The sequence below is a fragment of the Eretmochelys imbricata genome, chromosome 1 (genome assembly GCF_965152235.1).
Source record: "Eretmochelys imbricata isolate rEreImb1 chromosome 1, rEreImb1.hap1, whole genome shotgun sequence".
Classification (NCBI taxonomy): Eukaryota; Metazoa; Chordata; order Testudines; family Cheloniidae; genus Eretmochelys; species Eretmochelys imbricata.
The window spans coordinates 209172772-209195141 of record NC_135572.1 but is presented as its reverse complement, the minus strand read 5'-3'; the positions used below and the strand labels follow the sequence as shown (position 1 = coordinate 209195141).

The window sequence follows — 22370 nt, the reverse complement described above, 5'->3', positions numbered from 1 at the left end:
ATGGGGCACCTGCACAGAATTCTTCTGACAGTTTTATATCTCTCATTCTAGCTGGCTGGGCCCCAGTGACCACAGCGTGTTTTTCCTTTTCTCCTCCTGTGAATGCCCCTTGTAAAATGAGATTCAATAATGAATCGATCTACATTTTCCTTCTTTTTGGAATAAAGTGGAAGAGCTGTGACTAGGTGGAGCAGTGACTCAGTAGCACATCAGAGATTATGAACTGGCACTTCCTCCTTCCTCACCCTCTGTCCAGCTGGAAAGCGTGAACTGGTTGGGAAAGAATAAAATACCCTCCCATCTCCCACACCCCTACAACAGAGCCTTTAAAAATGTTTGAATAATTACAGTTAAATTCTTCCATTGTCTCCTTCTTCCTAACTCCCTGCTCAGGCCCCAGTTCTGGATAATTTGCCACGAAGTGAGAATGTGGGGGGGGGGCGGGGGGGGCAGGGCATCTGCTAGGAGGATGTGCTGTGTTGCTGTTACAACCTCCCTGGACTTTGACCCAACTTCTATGTGTATGTCTACACCATCAGTGGTGTGACTGCAGCACCCGTAGACGTACCCCAGCTAGCTGACATAACAATAGTAGTGGAGTTGCAGCAGCATGGGCAGCAACACTAGCTGTAGAAACCTGCCCGGGATGCTGGATGTGTACTCAACTTGCTAGCCTGTGCTGCCACCCATCCTGCCTCAGCTTCACTGCTGTTGTTGTTTAAACTCGCTAGATCAAAGCTAGTTTGGGTATGTCTACACATGCTGCAGTCACACCTCTGTTTGCAGTGTAGACTTATCCTATGCCTCTAATGAGGTTAAATTCAGTTTGAAGGATAAGCAAAGGGGGGAGGAGGATGTAAATATTTTTTTTCTCAAGCATGTCGCTCTTCTCTGCTGAAAAGAAGAAAAATCATCTGGTACGTAAGGTCTACCAGATTGTGCAATAGTCCCTCAAGGGATGTAGTAAAGGACCCATTACTTAAAACATTAAAACTAGGTAAAACAAAGCCCTGGAGAATACACTCTGGAGAGGGATGAGTTGGGCATTGGTCTAGATATGCTTGCCCAGTGGCTTATGCTTCCTAATCACAACAGAGCTATGCCCAGTATGCTCAGATTGAACAAAAATTGAACTTACAACTGATTTTTGGGTTTGAACATTTTCAGGAGTATGTTTATGGGTAGAAATCAATCAAGACAGAACCAGTCCATAAGTCACTGGAATTTATATTACAAAAACTAATGTGCAAAGCACTGCCTAGACTTCAGAGAATGATTATGAAATGGCAAAAGTTCTCATTAAATGTGAAATATAGGCCCAATAAAGCAAATTCATATGAGATGTGCTTTTAAGAGTGCCTATAAACAGCAAAGCAAGGAGCTTCAGGAAGGGGAATTGGAGGTAAATATGACTTAAGGACTACCCCGGTTCCCAGAACTAAAATTGATCTGCTCAATGAAGAAACACAAAAAGTCCCAACTTTACTGTGGCTTGAAAGGGTAGTGCTAGATGAACAGCCACCAGAAAAAGCGCAGGTGGCTTCAAGCATAAAAACCTTTCTGGGGCTATCCAGATGACATTGCTTCATATAACCAGATTCTTTACAAGGGCTTGGTGTCACAACATGCTACAGTGTGAAGTAAAAAATGCTAAGCATAATCCACAGTGCCCACCTGGGTACTGAAAAGTGTCAGAAGAGAGTCTGTGATGTCTGTTTCTGGCCAGCTATGAATGTTGTCATTGAAGGTGTCAAGGTTCCTCCCCCACTCTGAACTCTAGGGTACAGATGTGGGGACCTGCATGAAAAACCTCCTAAGCTTATCTTTACCAGCTTAGGTCAAAACTTCCCCAAGGTACAAAGTATTCCACCCGTGGTCCTTGGAATGGCCGCTACCACCACCAAACTGATACTGGTTACTGGGGAAGAGCTGTTTGGACGCGTCTTTCCCCCCAAAATACTTCCCAAAACCCTGCACCCCACTTCCTGGACAAGGTTTGGTAAAAAGCCTCACCAATTTGCCTAGGTGACTACAGACCCAGACCCTTGGATCTTAAGAACAATGAACAATCCTCCCAACACTTGCACCCCCCCCTTTCCTGGGAAATGTTGGATAAAAAGCCTCACCAATTTGCATAGGTGACCACAGACCCAAACCCTTGGATCTGAGAACAATGAAAAAACATTCAGTTTTTTACAAGAAGACTTTTAATAGAAAATAGAAGTAAATAGAAATGAAGAAATCCCCCCTGTAAAATCAGGATGGTAGATATCTTACAGGGTAATTAGATTCAAAAACATAGAGAACCCCTCTAGGCAAAACCTTAAGTTACAAAAAAGATACACAGACAGAAATAGTTATTCTATTCAGCACAATTCTTTTCTCAGCCATTTAAAGAAATCATAATCTAACACATACCTAGCTAGATTACTTACTAAAAGTTCTAAGACTCCATTCCTGGTCTATCCCTGGCCAAGCACAGCATACAGACTGACACAGACCCTTTGTTTCTCTCCCTCCTCCCAGCTTTTGAAAGTATCTTGTCCCCTCATTGGTCATTTTGGTCAGGTGCCAGCGAGGTTACCTTTAGCTTCTTAACCCTTTACAGGTGAGAGGAGCTTTCCCCTGGCCAGGAGGGATTTCAAAGGGGTTTACCCTTCCCTTTATATTTATGACAGAAGGTAAAGTATCCAAGTGAGAAATTTGTAGCTCATATTGGGAACAGAATGCAAAACAATCCCTGAAACCACAGGAGATTCCTCATTGCCAAAGCTATTTGAATTAGAAAGAAAAGATTGTCTCTTATCAGTGGACCAATATTTAATTTTTTGTAAGTTGTTGCACAGCACATTGAAAAGCAATGTAGTAACTCATTGTAAATCACAGTTGCTTTCCGGGGGATTCTAGCTGAGTTGGTAATGGCTCACAATTCACGAGGGGCTCATTTCAGCAATACTTTTTGATATATCAGTTCAAGTACACCATGTCAACTCATTTAACTCTGGGTAGTAGGGGCTCAACAGAAAAGTCAGTACAAATAGCAAATAACTTGATAAAAACAGCCTTGGTGGATTCAAGGGATCCAGATTTAGTATTTTTGGACTATTGAAGCATGTCTCACAATACTTTATTAGCATTACCAGTTCAAAGACTCACGAGCAGAAGGACAAAAATCTAAATGCCAATATCTAACAAGATGGGTGAGTCAAAGACAATTAACCCTGAAGTAGCTATGGAAGAACTATGCACTAGGAAACTAGAACAGAAGAAGGTATCTGGCAACCTACCAACGTAACAACTATAGCACCTTTACTAAGCTGATGTCATATAACCACCCATAAGTCAGTCCTACAAGAAGGACCTGCATTACAAAAGGACCTTCATGCGGCAATATTCTTATGGTTGCTGCCTATTGTCAAACAAGATCCCAACAAGTCTCCCAAGCTTTTCTGATAATTCCTGCATTCACCATTTTCTTCTTCATTTCTAATTTTATTTTTCTAGGAGAATGTTTCCAGCCATGAGAGTGAAAATTACAGGCTTAGACCCTCACCAGCAGTATTACATAGCCATGGACATTGTGCCTGTGGATAACAAGAGATACAGGTAAGACTTTCAACGGCACAATGAGGAACACCATGAGAGCTAGACTCAGAATACCAAAGAATGAGAGGTTGGGAAAAACATTTACCACTATACCCAAGTGTAAAGGTCCATGCTTCAATCAGAGAGAGATTGAGTCAGATTCACCAGCTGGTGTAAATCAGCATTGCTTCATTGACATCAGTAGTGCTATGCTGATTTAAACTATCTGAGTATCTGATCCGTCGTACTGAGGATCTCACTGAGAAAGGGGATTAATACATTCCCTCCCTTGCATTTCTGGAGACCAGGATTCAAACCCTGCCTTCTGATTCAAGTAATAATATTTTTTTCTCTCTCTAGTCTCTGTTGGTCTGTGTGCATTTCACAATTAACCAGGATTAGCAATCACTCACCAAGAGAGCCGTGGGATGGGCAACCTGTGACTGAAATAGCAGGGAGTGCTGCAGGTCAGGACTGAGCTATTTGCAGATCTATGTTTTGGATGCAGCACTGGAGTAGCCGGTGACACAGGCACTGATGCTCCCAGGCATTTGAATTTCCATCCAAGCAGAGTGGACACAAATCAAAAGAAAAAAAATTTTCATCATCTAGTAAATAAGAAATAATAAACTAAAAATGTAAAAATTAAGACTCTGAATAAACATATGTGATACTATATGATTGCTTAATAAATGTGTGTAGATACAGTTTATCCCCTGGTAGCAAAAAGACCTATCCAATTTAGGGTGAAGGCTATATTTAGTTGCATATCAACATGTTTTAATGGTCACCAACCAGTGAGAATCATCTTCTCTTTAAGAAAAGAACTACAAAGCATAACTGCAAAACGAGATGAAAATAGATGATTGAAATGAGGAATTCTTGCTTGCTGATTTAAAACATGTTTAAAATCAGTGATTTAAATCACTTTGAGTCAAATCAATCCACCCTGAAAATACATGCTGAACAATCCAGTGTGAGAGGTCCCACCCGCACAGGTCTGTCTTTTAGTAATAATGAAGTGCTCAGCAGTATTTTCACAGGCTTGTTTTCCAGCACAGAGAGGGTTAAGGAGCCGGGACAGCACATATGGCAGAGCTTTATAGCTGAAAGGAACTGGGAAGGTGATTTTAATAAGGAATCCCTCGTCCATGTGTTCAGTTCAATTATCTGGTTTGCATTTGCAAGGTGAAAGGTTGCAGTAAAGCACATTCCCCCTATCTGTGCATGAGGCCTTGGCACGTGTATGGCAGGGTGGTGGGGAAGGGGAGCTCTGGCAATGTTCCTTCTTCACTGGCTCTGGGGTTCCTTAGCCGTAAAGATTCACCCCTCTCTCTCAGGTATGTGTATCACAGCTCCAAGTGGATGGTGGCAGGCAACGCTGACTCCCCAGTGCCTCCCAGGGTGTATATCCATCCCGACTCGTTGGCTTCTGGCGACACCTGGATGAGGCAGGTTGTCAGTTTTGACAAACTCAAGCTGACCAACAATGAGCTTGATGATCAAGGCCACGTAAGTCAGAAGCTAATCCCAGTGCCCTTGCCCTTGCCCTGCCCCACCGTGTCCCAGGGAGATATAACACTTCTCAGCTCTGCTGCTCCAAGCCCAGGGATGCAACCATTCCACACACAAGCTAGAAAGGCCTCTTGCCCAGCCCCATTGCTTGCACTCTGGGACACTGCCTAACCACATCAATGTATAAACCCTTGTCCCCCAGTCCCAGGGCTCCCTTTGGATAGGAGCTCAGTTTTGTTGGGGTGGTTGCACGTATACACGCACCACGGAGGGATCACTGGCTGAATCTCACTCAGTTATCAGACAAGTGTAAAGACTGTGCAGTTGTATCACAATAGTCTAAGTCTTGGGATTTGTTAGCCTGCCCCCATCCCCATGTAGTTGTTATGAGCCGAGCATAGGAGACTTGAAGGCAAATAATTTCCCCCTCTCTTCTTTATTTAAAGATAATTCTACATTCAATGCACAAGTACCAGCCTCGAGTTCATGTGATCCGCAAGGACTTCAGCAGTGATCTGTCTCCTACAAAACCAGTCCCTGCAGGTGATGGAGTGAAAACTTTCAACTTCCCTGAAACTGTCTTCACCACAGTGACAGCCTATCAAAACCAGCAGGTAAAGCAGTGTGTGTCCCTGAGACCCATCAGCTCCTTCACCTGCAGTGTTTTCCCCTGTATTTATAAAAATAGTAGCATGTTCTGTGTCTCTGTGAGAATTAAATCTCTGAGAAAGCTAGCTAACAGAGAAGATGCACTGTATGGGCAGTTAAACTATGTTGTCACTGCAAAAAAAGATGGCTAGCTATCCTGCTGCAAAATCCTAGGTAGACACAGGGCATTGCAGTTTTACTCTGAGGTAGCTAGGGGAGGTCAATCATTGTGGGTAGGGGTAAGGTGTTGACCTCACCTGCCTACCTCGTAGTAAAAAACACTAGGATTTTACAGTGGGTAAAGCTAACACATCTTAGGGTATGTCTACACTGCAAAGGAAAACCCATGGCACAGAGTCTCAGAGCACAGTCAATTGACTCAGGCTCACGGAGTAGCTTAAAAATAGCAGTGTAGACATTGCTGCTCAGGCTAGACCCTCACCCACACCGAGTCTCAGATCCTGGACTCCAGCTTGAGCCAGAACATCTACACTGCTATTTTTAGCCCTGCATGAGCCCAAGTCAATTCACCCAGGGTCTGAGACTCAGTGCTGTGAGTTTTTCTTTACAGTGTAGACATACTCATAGCTATCCCATGGTAAAACACACCGGTTTTTGGCAGTGAAAACGAAGTCATAGATGAGAGAAAGGGGCCACTATGCATAGCAGCTCTTAATGGCTTAATACTTTACTTACAAGTACACGACAAGTAGAAGTGTTTCAGGACCTGGTCACTTTCCACAGGAAGGTGCGTCCATTAACTCAGTATACCTTCAGAAAAAGGCATTGCTATCATGAAATTACGATCTGGAGAACTAGTTATTCCTGGAACAGATAATGCTTTGATTATGGACTAACTGCGTTCCTTGATCCAGACTTTTAAACATCCAGAAATGGCATCTTAGCCCATATTATTTATTTGTGTTGCAGTAGCCATACAATAGTCACGAACCAGGAGCTGTACCAATACTGAAGCAGACAGTCCCTGCCCCAGAGAGCTTACCATGGAGAGCTGTATTTATTCACCTGAGTAAATGGGCATTCTAGATGCACTAAGGACATTATTATAAATTATTTATATAGGATTCCATACCTGTTCTAATTAGGAATGACTTCAAAAAGATGTTTTGAAAGGATATGAATTTCTTGAGACCGAAAGGAAAATAAGACAATGCAAGTAGTTGAGATTTTAACCAAGACAGGAAGTTTTGGAGTAGAATGGCCAGTTCTGTGTTACCTAAAACATACCCTGATGAAAGTCTGATTCACTCTTTCATCCTTCCATGGCTTGTAGAAAAAAATTGGTCCTCTTTCTGTAACTACAGAACTCTGGTCTGAATCAGTGCCTGAGAGCTATGGGTTGTGCTTAAAGGGAAGAGCCCAATTGTCCAGAGGTAAAAGGACGAAGAGATAGCTGGTTCAGAAATCCCATACCGATGGCAACTTTGCTTTCTAAAGACTTTACCTTCATAGGGATGGATTCAGCGGCAGTTTCTACCAGCAGCTCAAGCACATGGCCCATAAGGCAGAAAGTGGAGAGTGGTTTCAATCAAGTCTTTACCGAGCCCCAAAGCGGGGATTACTGTCGGGAGAGGAGGTGAGGTCAGGTCAGCAGGGTAATGTGCTGATCCCTATGGTGTCCCAGCTGTAAATTAAAGCTACCCTTCCCAAGTGGAAATCCCAAGGGAGAGATGGTGTCAGTGCTAATGCTTGCCCTCATCAGAGTGAATACTCCCAAGGTGCAGGAGGTTCAGCTGGTGCAGGGAAGGAGATGAAAATGACATTAACTGCCACTACCATTTTGGTTCTGAGGACATATTATGTCACACAACTTTAAAGGGGCTTGGAGCAGTTGTCCTGATTCTGGGAAGCTGGGTAGAATTGAATATGAGTTGAATGTGAGCTCAGTTCCTGAATGTCCAGGGAAGTCTGAAAGCCACAGAGAGGGGGCACTTGCTGGGCACAGAACCAGGGGCGGTAGAACAGTGGTTCTCAAATGCTTTGATTTTGGAGAGCATTTTTTATACTTCGCATGCTTAGGAAAGTGTTAATTTGGATCCTCAACTCATTGAAAGGATCCTCCATTCACCATCTTTGCATGAAAACAATAATATGTGCTGGGATCAAAATGTCAGTGTTAATGCAGATTCTCAGCATTTATCACAGCCATGTGAAGTAAGATGTCATAATAGACAAAGTCCTATGCAGTGTGTCAATACCATAGTGGTCTAGTTATATATCATAAACAAGCATCATAAACTAGAATGACAACATGAATTAGCTTGAAAGGAAAAATCTGATAATGTAGCCTGACTTGAAAGGAAAATATGGTCTGCAGTTTGCTGCTACAGATTGCAGGGATGAAAGAATTTGTCTTAAATCAAGAATGGTAATGAAAAAACATTTCTCATCTTAGCTATTTTGCAGACAATAACATTGTAACCTCAATCTTTAGGAATCACTTCTCTTTTCAATGAAATATAGTCAAATTTATATGTTAAAGTAAACAACATTGAAATAAGTGACAATATCATGTCAAAACAATTCAAAAGAGTTTGTCACATTTAATTAATTCATTATTACAAAATGTTTATACAGCACCATAGAACTTTAGAGAACACAGGGACACACTCCCTTCTGCAAAGAACTTACAACCTTTTGGCATGTTTTCATTCCATCTGAAAATTGTGTATGTTGGGAAATCTAAAAAAGGGAAGTGGAGGCCAGGAGAAAATTTCAGAATATGAGATTTCCCATTATAATATAGGCTATTTTCCTTTCATTCCCAAATCCATCCTCAAATCCCACTCCTTCTTTGAAGCCTTCCAGTTGCAAGGTGATGTGTGTGGTGTAGGATCCTGAATAGATTAGACAGATTGATGCCATATCCACAGTCACTCTGTGTAAATGGTAAGTGTCAGTAGAGGTGTACTGGTTAATGTAGGGTTAATATAGTGTAAGGTGATCATATTTCTCAAAGTGAAAATGGGACGCAGCGAGGAGCTGATCCCAGCTGATCATCTGAGACCCTCCACCTCTGCGTGGGGCTGGCCCGATCTGTTTGGCCAAACCCCGCCATGCGGGGCTGGTGTCATCTCTTGTCTCTCCTCCCCTCCGCCAGAATATTCCTCTGAACCCTCTTAGCGGGGCACACACCACTTTTTTGGCAAGAGCAAAAGGCAAAAATACCCCGTTCAACCAAAAAAGTCGGGATGTCAGGGACAGGGCTTAAAAAGGGGACTTTCCCAGCCAAAACAGGATGTATGGTCACCCTAAGATAGTGCCTTGGGGTGTAGGAGGTGATAGGTTCAGTTCCTAACCAGTTTTAGGGTACATTGGTGGCTTACGGGTCTGCTTCTCACTTATGGTGAGAGAGATCATTGATTCAAATCCCAGGCAGGCCCTAGCCCTACAATTAATAATTGATGGATCTTTGGCTTTTTTCCTGGGTGAGGTTCTATGCCCCGTGCTATGCAGGAGGTCAGATTAGATTCTCATAATGAGTCCTTCTGGCCTTACAATTTAAGGATATGTACTGTTTTATTTCATATTTTACCCACTTTTGATTTTGAACCTTTTGGGTATGTCACATTGTAGGGTGCAATCCAGTCCAGTGAGGGGTCTGTCACTTCTTGTCCTGAGACCTGCCGTGCCTCACAGTGCTTTGCTGTTGTAACTCCCAATCAGGGTTGCTGACAAACAGCCTACCAGCATGCAGGTCACACCCTGAGTGTCTGTGTATAGCTGCAGCCCTGATCCAGCAGCCTGTCAGCAACACTCCAGTCACACTCTGGCTTCCACCAGCCTTGGTTACTACTTGCTGGGTGATCCCAATACACTCCCATTCCTAGATTTCACCCCAAAACATGTGTTCTGCAGTGTCCAGCCCTCTGCTGGACAGTTCATATATTAAAGGTCCATTGCTCCCATAAAGGCTCAATATTCAAGAATTTGCTACTTTAACTGGAGTTACCAAACAGTTCAGTTTAAACACAGCACTGGATTAGTTCAGATTAAAAATAAAACAAGTTTATTTAACTACAAAGAGATAGGTTTCATGTGAGTACAAGTATAAGGTATTAAAGTTAGAAATGGTTACAAAAAAATAAAGGTAAAACATTTCTTGTAGTTCAAACTTAAGCTACACTTGGTTCAAGGTAAAATCCTTACCACAGGCTCCCAGCAACATGGTTGACCAAATTCTCAGGTCAGGCTCTCCCCCAAAAATCAAAAGGCTGGTTCCTTTGTCTTGTTAGGTGAAAGAGAGAGATAAGCTGGGGTGTTTTGCCCCTCACTTTTGTAGTCCAGTCACCCTTTGAAATTCATTTTCCTGAGGTTACCCCTAGATAAAGCTCACTCCAGCTGTGAGGATGGAGACATGGGGTCTTGTGGTGAAAGAGGATCCATGTTGTTGATTGTTAAAATGCACATCAATCTGTTCCTTCCCCCCTTTCGTTGCCAAGGAATGGCCACTTGACAGGTGATTGACAATCACCTTTGATGACACTGGGCTAGAGGCATCAGCTTGTTCTTTGTCTTTGAGAAACTGGCATACCCACTACCCAGACTTATCTGGTAAACACACTGTAGTAATAATTTCAGCTTATGTTTATAACTCTTAATATGCATTTCATACATATATTACACAAGAATATTGATTATCGGTGTGTTCCTAGTTTTTAAATGATGCTTCACAAGGCATATTTTGCACAAAGGTTATTACATGAATTATAGGGTGTGAATACAGGGGTGCTTTCAGTCCTACGGGGCTAGGTCTCTGATCTTTGACTCCTTCAATCTATTGTACAGTGCCATGTACATTATAACAGTATATAAGTAACAGTAATGTCCTAAAGTGGGACACAAACTTGAATAATTTCTAAAAGATTCTGATTAATGGCTTTGAGGTAGGGACCAGAGAACTGGTTTAGAAACCAGCTGTACATCATCCCCTTGAACCTTCACCATCTGGCACTTGAACTCACACCAAAGCTTTTTCTAAGGTCTGAAATGTGCAGGTAAGTTTCTGTCATTTTCATTTTCAGCCAAGATGGGAAATGCTCAAAATTCTGTACAGGAGGCAATGATCCTCAGGAGAGGGTGTCACAAATCACAGCCTATTCTTGTGAGATTTACAGCCTAATTTTGCACAATGAAAGAGTCAGTTTCATCTCTATTATTGAAATTGGTGGAATGGAGTTACACAAGGTTGACTGTGGCTCAAAGAGCCATATTCAGGAGCAGTAATTCTAGTGTGACCATGTTTGGCTCTGGGGTGCTGTTGATTTATTATATGTATATACTCTGCAACCCCAAGATATCTCTATCCTGAAACAATTATCAAACACAAATAGGACTGTTGCTATCAGAATGGCCAGGGAACCTAACTAACCCAACTTTGAGTAGTTATGAATCACCAACCACCAAGAAGCAGAGCTAACAATAGCCCCCTTCTGGTTGGGACCATCCTGGGTTTTGCAGCTCTGCCTAATGTCTGGAGGCTGTACTCTGTGCTTTGCTGTTGTCTTTTCTCCTTAGCATTGTTTGGGAAGTTAGTAAGTAGAAAATAAAAAACATGTTGGATGAATAGAGGCAGCATATATTAGGGCATTAAGGGTAGTTTAGTTGCTCTCAAAATAAAAATCTTCAAACAACTGCTAATTCTCAGTTCCTTCCTTTGCAGATCACTCGATTAAAAATTGACCGAAACCCTTTTGCTAAAGGATTCAGAGATTCTGGGAGGAACAGGTAAGAAGATCTCATTTATCTTTCCTTCTGTTAAGCTCATTTTCTCCTTGTACCCCTTACACTCCCTTTTTTAAAATCCCTTTTAAGTTCCAGGAAAGCTCTTTGTTGGGTAATTCAGTTTTACAGCAAAAGAAAGTTGCTGTAAATCTGTTAGTCTTTAAGGTGCCACCAGACTCCTCGCTGTTTTTGGGGATACAGACTAACACGGCTACCCCTCTGATACTTGCTGTAAACTAGTTACCACAGAACTTTGGAATGGCTGTTTTAATTTGCTTAAACACACCCACTATGTACTGCTGGCATCAGTAGAAAACACAATAACCAGATTAAACATTTCTCCTCGCAAGTCAGTTCTTCCATTTTGTTGCTTTTCAGTAAATGTATTTCAGTTTGTCAGTATTTTCCAGGTAACTTGGTGTCCAGAACTCAATGCAATGTTCTAGGCATTGTTACACAAGATCCCTATAAAGAGAGATAGATATCATTTCCCTGCTTCATGACATTATGCCCCAAAGTGCAATTGTTTATTTTCCTGATATATCAGATTTTAAACTCATGTCTAATTTACTGTCCATTATCATCTCATTGCGTCTTTCAGCACTACTTCTTCCAAGAGCACTTCCTTCCATTTTGTTTGTGTTTCACATTAGTTTTTATGACCTATATTAGCAATGAGTTTTTCCAAGTTAATTCTTATTTTTTTATTATCTAGTCATGTATCAAATTCTTTAGCTACTGTTGTATTATTTTTCTATTCTCTCTGAAGTTTGCATTCTTCTCAATTTAGTATTATCTACTGATTCAATTGCTGTGGTCTTTGCTCTCTCTTCCAAGTCATTTATAACTATTATTTACTACTTCCATAGTACCATAATATATATAGGGCCTTCCATAATTAATAAAGATATAGCAAAAATATTGTTGAGTTTTTTAAAAATAAATGATAAAAATTGTTAGCAGCATGGAGAGACTTTTAAATGAAGACAGACTGAAAAGTTTGGGACTGTAAATTTAGAAAGACAAATTAGAAGAGACATGATGGAGGCATGCAAAATAATAAATATCACAGAGAGAGTAAACTAAGTGGTTCTATCTCCTCTTTGTCATACTTAGAATTGGTCAGAAACCAGAATTTCCATTCAGTGGGGAATTCCAAAATGCTGGGGGAAAGAAACTGTTCAGAATTGGAATGACAAACCAAAACTTCAAAATTTCCTGCAAAACAAAAATTCCAAAAGGTTTTGATTTGGAAACACGGCAGTATTTCAATTCAATAATGTCAGTTCATTTTGTTTAGACCCTTATATTAAAATAGTAGCTATAGTATAAAATTATACAATTTAGACAAATATTAACACTAATATTTTCCTATAAAATCAAAACAAAATTAATCAAAATGGGAAAATTGAAACAAAACATTTTACCTATCAAAATGTTTCAGTGTTATCAAAACAAAATAAGAGAGTCAAAATAAAATGTTTTGACTTTTTCCAGTTAAAAATTTCATCAAAATAACCCTGTGAAATACTTTGATTTTCAATGAAATTGCATTTTTCAATTGTAGAATGCTTGACAGAACAGTATTTCACCAGCACTAAAACGTAACAAGGGATATTCAATGAAATGGAAAGGCAATAAATTAAAAACCTATAAAGGAAATACTTTTTATACAATGCATGATTTATCTGTGAAATTCATTATTACAAGTTATTACTCAGGCCAAGAACTAAGTAGGATTCCATCCACAGTTATTATAAATGGTGCGGACAACACTGCCTATAATTAACGTTGCTGAACACACGTCATTATAAGAGTAGAGACTTGTTAGAGTTTGGCAGCTAAAATCTTTGAAGATTCCATTTGCTCTGAGTATGCTCTAGCCAAAGACTTCAGGGGCTGAACAGGGCTTTCCCTGTAATTGCTGCGCCTAGCTGCTGTAGGCCTCCTTGGAGCTGGGTAGTAGAACTGAGAACAGGGAGATTGTCTCTCTGGTGCTTTCAGAGCTCCTTCTGCTGACACCCAGGCAGTAAGAGGGAGGAAACAGCCTGATCTGAATGCAAAAGGGACAAGAGCTGGACTTGGGGTCTGGGGGGCAGTGGAGGGGGTAGATTGAGAAAGGGAGTCTGAGAGGGAGACTGGGAGTGGGACCTGGCAGTGTGTGTGGGAAGTCTTGGATTGACTGGGAAAGGAGGCTGGGACTGGGAGCCCGGTGTGGGGGAAAAACAGGGATGGAAGGGGAAGAGCCAGTGAGGGGGAAAGGAGGCTGAGGTTAAATGAGAATTCAGTAAGACGAGACTGGGACTGGATGGGCAAAGGAATTTAGGGTGGGGACTTGGATTTAGATCCTGATCATGAAGGAGACTGAGATCAGATGAGGAACCCAAAACTGGACAAGGAGACTGGGACAAGGAATCTAGGGAGGAGACTCCAGTCTCCTGGGGAAGTGGCAGGGAGCAGGACTCTGGAGGGGAAGACTGAGACTGAATGAGGAGCCCAGGGTGGGGAATATGTGAGGCTGGGACTGCCTGGGCAAGGAGACTTGGTCAATGAGTCTGGGGGTCAGAGGGGAATGGAACTGAGAGCTGGGGACAAGGGAAGAGACAGGACTGGGGCAGGAACAGGCTGGAGGAAGTAGGGGCAGCAGAGGTCAGGCTCAGAGGGAAGCAGGGGCAGAAGGGTTTCTGAACGCTAGAGCACACTGCTCTCCAGCTCCTGTAATGGAACTTGGGATTCTTCTTTGAGTGCTGGTCCCTGTATCTATTCTTCTGTGGGTATGCATAGCCTCAATGTGCCCTGAGTCAGAATTCTTGAAAGTAGCGTTTGTTGGTCCATGTGTGCATCTTTGCTCTCCTCATGCATCCAGCTGAGGACATAAATAGCAGAGTGGGCTGACTGCCTCTCCAGTTCCTTCTTATTGCCTGATGGCCAGGATTGGAACCTCCAGCATCTGGACCTTCATCTATATATCTATATCCGTATCTATATCCATCTAATAATTTAGAATTTTTTACTCTACAGTTTTAGATAAGTTATATAGTTAAATAGATTCCCCATCCCAGGGAACTCCCACCTCATTATGGGTATTTGATTATGCCCAGAATCCCAAGGTTCAAAATCTTTGCTTCTTGCCCATGCTCCTTCTTGGTCAGCAACAACGATCCCTATACTGCCCCAGGGAAGTACGTGTTGCAGCAAGGCGCAGTATCAGTTCTTTCTCCAGTTGAACTTGTGAGGGACAGGAACTTTGTTTCAAAAATCACCTCATGGACAAAGCCATGAGCCATGGTTGGACCCACATCAGGGGACCTCCGTGTACGTTGGCCGAATTCAGAAAAGAGTGCACCTTCTGCCATGAGGTCTGCTTTATGTGCAAGCTGAAATTTTGCGAGGTCACGCTGGCATCTATAATCCCATCCCTGGAAAAGGACATGTTGTTTACAGCTCTCGATATGAAGGACACGTACTCTCAGGTGAACATTCGCCTCACTCACAACATTTTCTCAGTTTCACAGAGTACTCCCATTTGACATTGCAACTGCCCCCGGGTTCTTGGTAGTAGCTGCCCATTTCATGTGCGGGGGACTGCGCTGTCTTCCACTGTCTCAACAACTGGCTTCTCATTGCCAAAACACATCAAGAAGTCTACAAGTCTACAAGTTAATGCTTCAGCTCCTGTCTTCCCTAGGGGTCAGTGTAAACTTGGAAAAGTCTGTCCTCACTCTAACACAGACTATACACTTCATCAGTCTCTAGATTCAGTCTCTGCAAGAGCTTATCTACCAATGGACAGATTCCAAGTGATGGACGATTTCATAGATCAGGTCACGCAAAACCCTCGAGCGCCAGTCAGAACTTGTCTTTCAATCCTGGGACATATAGCTTCATGTTCTTACATTTTGCCATTTGCCAGACTCCATCTTGGATGCCTGCAGGCATGGCTTCAAACAGTGTTTGCAATACAAAAGCATATCATATCTACTGTGGTAGAAAAATACGCATCAAGCATGTGTAGGCATTCCCTTCCTTTCCCTCTCACCAGACAGGACGATCATCACAGATGCCTCGCTCCTGGGCTGGGGAGCCCACATGAACAGACACAGGGCACTTGTATACCCTGAAAAGCCAGGGTGCCCATCAACATTTTAGAATTGCGGGCTGTCTGAGAGGCTTGCAAAGCCTTTCTCCCATTCATATAACATCACCAGATACCCATAATGTTGGACAATATGAAACTGTCCTTGACATCAACAAACAGGGAGCAGTGAGATATATTCCTCTGTGTGCAGAAGCAGTCACCCTATGGAATTGGTGCATCAGGAATCAAATCACCCTATCAGCAGTTTATCTTCCAGGGACTCAAAAGATGTTGGTCAACACCCATAACAGACACTTTACTATCAAGAGTGAGTTTTAAATAACTCAGCAGTGAGCAGTATTTTTGCTCAGTGGGGAACACCCACCAGGGATCTGTTCACTTCTCATACAGGAAGTGCAAAATATACTGCTACGCAGGAGCCCTAGGACGTCACTCTCAGGGTGATGCCTTCCTCCTTCTGTGGTCTGACCATCTGAACTTTGCCTTCCCTCTCTTGCCACTTCTACTTCGGGTCTTATCGAAAATTTGTCAGGACAAGATATGAGTCATTCTCAATGCCCCCAGTTGGCCCACACAATTTTGGTTCCCAAGTTTCCTAAATGAGGCGACGGGGTGTGTGTGTGTGTGTCATTTTTGGAAAAAAACAGTGTGTGATCTTGTAATTAAAGACTGTATCATAATGCGTACGCACAAGGGTGGCAAATTACGATGGTACAGGCAATCTTAATTCTGGCATTTCCTAACTTTTTAGTGCTTGACTTTGTAACCTTAATATCCTTTGAATGTAGATTTTAGTTAATAATAATATATAGGGTAAGCATTGTGCTGGTGACTGTGGGGAGACAGAACATCTTGTTGGACTAAGAGGATCTTAGGTCTGATCAGATATGTAATTTCCTATGTTCTCATCTCACATTAGGTTTAGGGAAAGTGAGCTAACACCATCCCTGTTTAGATCAGAGATTCCCATGTCAGGGCACACATAGCAGTTCTGATACTTCAGGAGTGCGACTGTTTTCCTGGTCTCCTTTCTTAATGATGAGTGTTTATCCTTTTTCCTGTTGCAATCTTGCTTCATGTCTCCGCTTAGTGGAGGTTGAGTTGCTCACAGTGGCAAGAATAATGCCTGACACAGTGCATAGCTGAATGGGAGACTGAGGGCAGTGACAAGGTCTTAGTCTGGTGAATTTGGACAGTTCGCTGAAAAGGTTGGGATCTTGTGGCTCATTGACTTAAGGAAGGTCAAGAAATTGTAACATGGCTGCAGCTGTGGGTAGAACTCATAACGCTCTCTGCTAATGTAAAGAGGAATTAAAATCTTTAAGGTATTACACATCAAAGAGAGTAGCCTGGAGTTTTAAAGAAGAGGCAGGGGAAGGAATCTGAGAGCACATATAACATGAAAGCATCTGTCCTACTAATGCTGGGCCTGCCAAGATTTTACTACAATTCTCAGCCAGGTTGAGAAATTTTCTGTAACACTTAGAACGTTTCTCCAAAAAACAAACACCTGCTCCCTGCACACACATACCCAGACACATGTACATCCCCCCACACACACAAGAGAAAAAGGGATTCAGATCCAAACTGTGCGAAAACTAGAGAACTGGAGTGAACACAGTGTGGAATGGATCCTTTGAGTGTGTGGGGCTCTTAACTATGCTAACTAAGTCTTCTTCCTTCCCTCAACCCCCAGCTCCAGCCTCATCTTGGAGGGGGCTGACAGGAAGAACTATCATGTGGTATTCTGTGCCTTCTCCTCTGTCCCCCAACCATTTTTGTCAGTTGCAGCATCCAGGTTGCAGCTGGAAAACATTTCCCTTAAAATGTAGCTGTCTTTTTTTGAAAAATAAACTGGCATAATTTGAGAAAGGCCCATTTCTGAAGGAGGAATACACACAGCTTCTCATTGAGATTTCATATTAAAATCTCTTTCCCTTTTAATAAACAAACACCAGTGGGAGCTACAGAATGACTTGTGAAGCTGCGCTCCTCTCTGCAAGCTTCATGGGAACTGTGTCAGCATCACTGAATCTTGCTATCATGTCTTTCACTAAAGTTTTTCAACAGGTGATGCAGAACAAATAAAGCAAAGGGAAAACTAGCACAAGATGAAAAGAGGAAAATATTCTGCCTCCTCTTTTTGTTGAGCTTTTCCCCATAGAAACTGCCTTTCTGCTTGGCGGTGGGGCCATGACTGTGAAATAGAAGCTGCCCCTTTACTTTTTTTTTAATGTTTCTTACACTGTTCCATTTTCATTTTTATTCCCTCCTGCAGCATCCACAGGGACTAGATATTGCCGTTAAAACTGCAAAATGGGTCTCCATTATAAACCTTTGGTTTTCATTTGCTCATAACTTTCCCCCCAAACTCTCCATTTGGGCAGAACCTGGCTTGATAGTGCAAGGCAAGACTGAATTAATTGCTGCCTTGGGGAAATTGTATGATTGTATGACTATCCAAATCCATCTGAGGAAGATCTCGCCTCATAAAATCCCCGCCCTAATGCTGAATACATTACAGCAAAGCTCTGTGGTTTGTAAGGTGGTCTCTGGCTGCTTGTGGAGCTCAGAAACAATGAGACAACAGGCAGATTATAAATCATGAACCAACAAGCCAACCATAGATCTAATGAGGATGGGGTGAAACTTGGGTTAGCATGGCCGTATGCCTGGAATGTTCTTCGCTCCCTGCTTTTCTACTTCATTGCCTGTCTCCCTCAGGTTCTAGGCCATTTGCATGAAAGAACTGATCCCTGTACAGCTCACTGCCTGGGTTACCAGGAAATGTGTTTGGAGGAAGAGGAACAAACAGTTTGGAGGAAAAAACGGTGTGCCCAAGAGCTCAGTGTGATGAGCTTGGCTTTAAAAATTTTAGCATTTAAAGAATATTAGTTGATGGTAGCTAGTGATCTTACTATTTTTTGAAAGGACAATTAGGGGAATAACCTAATACTTAGGAAACCTAGATTCAATTCCTTCCTTTGCCACACACTGCCTGTGTGATCTTGGGCAAGTCTCTCTGTGCCTCAATTCCCCATCTGTAAAATCGTGATAAGATAAGATACTGCTTTACCTCACAGGTATGTTGTGAGGGTAAATAAATGAAAAAAAGTGAGGTGAACAGATAGCAGGGTGATGGGGGCTAGACAAGTACCTAAGATAAATAGTTAGACTCAGGTATGGTTTGGTTGATTTCCTGAAAAGTGGCAGGAGCGTGGAAACCACAATTTTCTAAAATAGCTTCTGAATTGCACATGCAGATCAGGTAGCTGAATGTTTAGCTAGCCAATCTACAGATGCAAAATTGCAAGACATATTTTGGAGGCCTGCTTGAATCCCTTTTGCATGGGCTCCTCATTCCTCTGGGATGTGGTATTTCCTGCAACCAGCAAGAGGCAGCTTACCTGTTAAAAAGTAACAATCTACAAATGTAGGGGGAGAGGACAAAAGGAAAGAAAACCCTAAGCCATGGGTATGCAATGGCTCTTCCCTTTACCTAGATCTCTGGCAGCTGAGATGAACAAGGGTAGGCTCTGCCAGGAGCAATCGGAGTCTTTGGATAGGGAAGGAGACGCAGGAAGGATACTTGGAGCCTATGGATTGGCTTCCTGAGTGAACAATGAAATGGTGACATGAATTCTGTGTGCAGCAGGCATGGCCGGGCCAGCCATATGGAATAGATTATTGACACACACACAGATAGCTGGGACATCTTTTTTCATTTTTCAGACAATGGAACTTTCATTTATTGCCCAGTATTAAAACTTTATAGCACTGAAAATCAAAAAATCAAGTGAAAAAAAGAGAGCAAATTCTGGATACCTATTAAAGGGTCCAACCTTATTAAAATAAAGCTGGCAATGAATCCTCTTCAGATATTTCCCCCCGCTACTTCATAAAGATGGTGTGAGAGGGGGAGGATTTGTGGCTGGACAGAGAGTTGGAATTTTGAGTGCGGTCCTGTGAAAAGGAAAATGGAGATTATGCGGTTACTCCAGTGCTCTGTGGGCCAGGTTTTCAAAAGAGCACAGCAGCTCCCCTTCAGGCACCAAAATAAGTAGTTAGATATTTCAGAGGAGCTCAGCATGTTGAGTAATCCCAATTCAGAAAAGCACTTAAGCACCTGTTTAATTTTAAGTGTGTCTTAATCCCATTTACTTTAATAACATGTGGGTATATGATTAAGTGCTTTGCTGAATCAAGGCCAAAGAGCTTTGCAACCCAACAGTGAAAGAGCACTTTGTAAAAGAAAAGCATCCTTAACAAATAGCACTCTTGATCCCCCGCTATAACCACTAGACAACACTCCCCTATCGCTGCCCTCTTGCAAACATTTATGTAACCTGCTTAGAGAGTGCCTGTCATTTCCCCCTCTAGTGGCTAGTGCACATACAAAATAAAAGCCTGGTACTGATAGTAGCTAATGAAGTAACTGATTTAGCTCCAGTGGTAGAGGTCAGTGCTATGGCTCTGGAGATCCTGGGGTCAAACCCAGTTGATCATCTTTTCTTGGGGGGGGATGTTCATTAGAGTTGCTAATGATGGAATTTTTTTCTTCAGTTTTCTTAAAAAAATAAAAATAGGAAAATCTACACAGAAAAACCGCACTAAAACAATATTATTAAGGTTGCAAAGTTAAGGACTCAAAAGTTAGGGAAAGAAGGAAATAAAGTAGCTCATGAAATCTTAATTCTGCCCCCTTGTGCGTATGTATGATACACTCTTTAATTACACGATCACATACTACTTTTTCCAGAGGACCCCCACCTCATTCAGTGAAAAGAATGGAAGGTGAATAAGGCAGAGTTGTTTAGTAAATGTGGCTGTTGTGTGGAGAAATCCTATCTCATTTGTTGCAGTTGTTGGTAGTTATGCAGTGAATGAGGCAGGGGACTACGGGAAGAGAAAGGATGGCCTTGTGGTTCAGACAGTAAACTAGCACACAGGAGAACTAGGTTACATTTCTATTTCTGCCACACACTGCTTGCATGACTTGAGCATTTATAGTTAGATGCATTGCATAAGCAACTACTCCTATTCCCACTGGAGCACACTAAATGGGACAGAGAGGAAGCAGGGCTCTGGCCTTGCCCACCCCTCTACACTGGCACACAGAGTGGGATGACCTTGTGTATCGATGGGCTCACTTCCCCTACAGGTGGGTATTCCCATGGTGCCCCTGGTATGGTGCAGCTCCACACGGTCCTTTACTCTGAGCTGTACCTAATGGGCACAGTTTAGTTCTGAGACTGAAAGCGCTACTCACCAAAGAGCTCTGCGTTTTAGTTCTGTTTTGCTTTTCATTTGTTCCAAATTATTCCCTTTTTTCCCTCGAAATACCAAAACCTGTGTAATTACAATGAAGGGCTATACAGTTAGACTCGGAGAGCTAGAGCCCGGGGTCAAGCTGAGCCATGCTTGGTGCAGGACCCAGGATGGGGAAGGGGCATTTCTGCTCCTCTGAGCCACAGCTTGACTGGAGACCACATTGGCACACTGGCGCTGGAGGTCAGGTTCTGGCGCAGAGAATGAAAAGGCTAAGGGTTTAAGAACACAATTAACTCAGCCAAGTTGTGAATAGATCCTCTTTTCTAGTGAGTAATGTGGGTTGACGTGTTATTGTTTGGTATGGGACATTCAAAACAGCCAAGTTAACAGTGCTGGAACCTTTATTCCCTTTAGTTTTCATGTGACAGGAAATCTTCCCTCAGGGTTTGGGCTTTTGATGGTTTCATGAGGCCAAGAAACTGTACCTGTCTCTCCACAGCTTCACTTTTCTGTGTGAGAAGCAGAAAGAGCTAACACACTGGCGTGACACGGGAGCTGATTTCTCAGCAAAGGAGAGAAGACATTTGTAAGGTCCGGGGGATGCCAGCAGCTTACATGCAGCTTCAATACACAGTTCTAGGCTTAGCTTTTCGGTTCACGGGTTATTTTGTCTTGTTGTCTCTGAGCTCCATGAGCTGCCAAAGGCCTCCGTATTAACCAAATAGTTGTGTTGTAATATATTCAGTGCTGGTGCGAGCCTGCTATGTGGAGATGTCTTCTGTTCCTACTTCTAACAGCTTAGCAGCTAATAAACACCAGGCAACAATCTTTCCTCTAAACCTCCTCTTAAAATACAGAGAGTTTGGTTTGCCAACTCCAATATATTTAAAGCATCCAAGCTTCCGGGGCAACTATGAAAAGTTAACTAAGTGAGTGGAGGCATGTGCAGGAAGACATTTTCAAAGGCAAAAGCCAGCTACAGTATCAGCAGTCAGTGGGCTGAGAGGCTCTGGGGATGTTAGAGCCACTTGCACTGAAAGGGGATGCATTTGCACATTTAATGAAGCATCGCTTAGCTGTGCTTAATCAGTACAGGGGAGCCAACGTGCCATTGAAAGACAGAGAGAAATGAAGCAATCGTGGGATGAGTTGAGCAGATTTCACTCTAGAAAGGAGAACATATTTGGGGAGGAGGATTCCATAAAGACCATACAGTTCTTTTCCTGCTAACTCTTCTTCATAGCCCTAACTGTATACTAGGAACTTAAAATCAAGGCATTTAGGGATAGCTGTAAACTAATAACCCACCTGACACCTTCAAGGTAAAACCCAACCACTTTAGGAAGCCAAGAAAATTTCAGCTTGCTTTTTTTTCCTGTCTGTTTCTGCGTTTGTTTTGGGCTAGGAACCCAAAGTGGAGGTGCCAGCCATCCCAAGAAAAGGCCTCTCACTGCATTTCTGACCCAGGCAAAACTAGAAAGCAGTGGGGATCTCCCGAGAGCCCCTC

General features: G+C 42.6%; 1 protein-coding gene across 2 annotated transcripts in view; it reads left to right on the top strand.

The window, feature by feature from the left end:
- The window catches only part of TBX15 (T-box transcription factor 15), a 131789-nt gene that overhangs the window by 88588 nt on the left and 20831 nt on the right, over positions 1–22370 (top strand). For both annotated transcript variants that reach the window (XM_077807349.1, XM_077807350.1), the window contains 4 exons: positions 3505–3606; positions 4926–5097; positions 5547–5714; positions 11432–11496. In XM_077807349.1, the coding sequence (XP_077663475.1) occupies positions 3505–3606; positions 4926–5097; positions 5547–5714; positions 11432–11496 (507 nt within the window). The remainder of the gene's footprint in view (positions 1–3504; positions 3607–4925; positions 5098–5546; positions 5715–11431; positions 11497–22370) is intronic.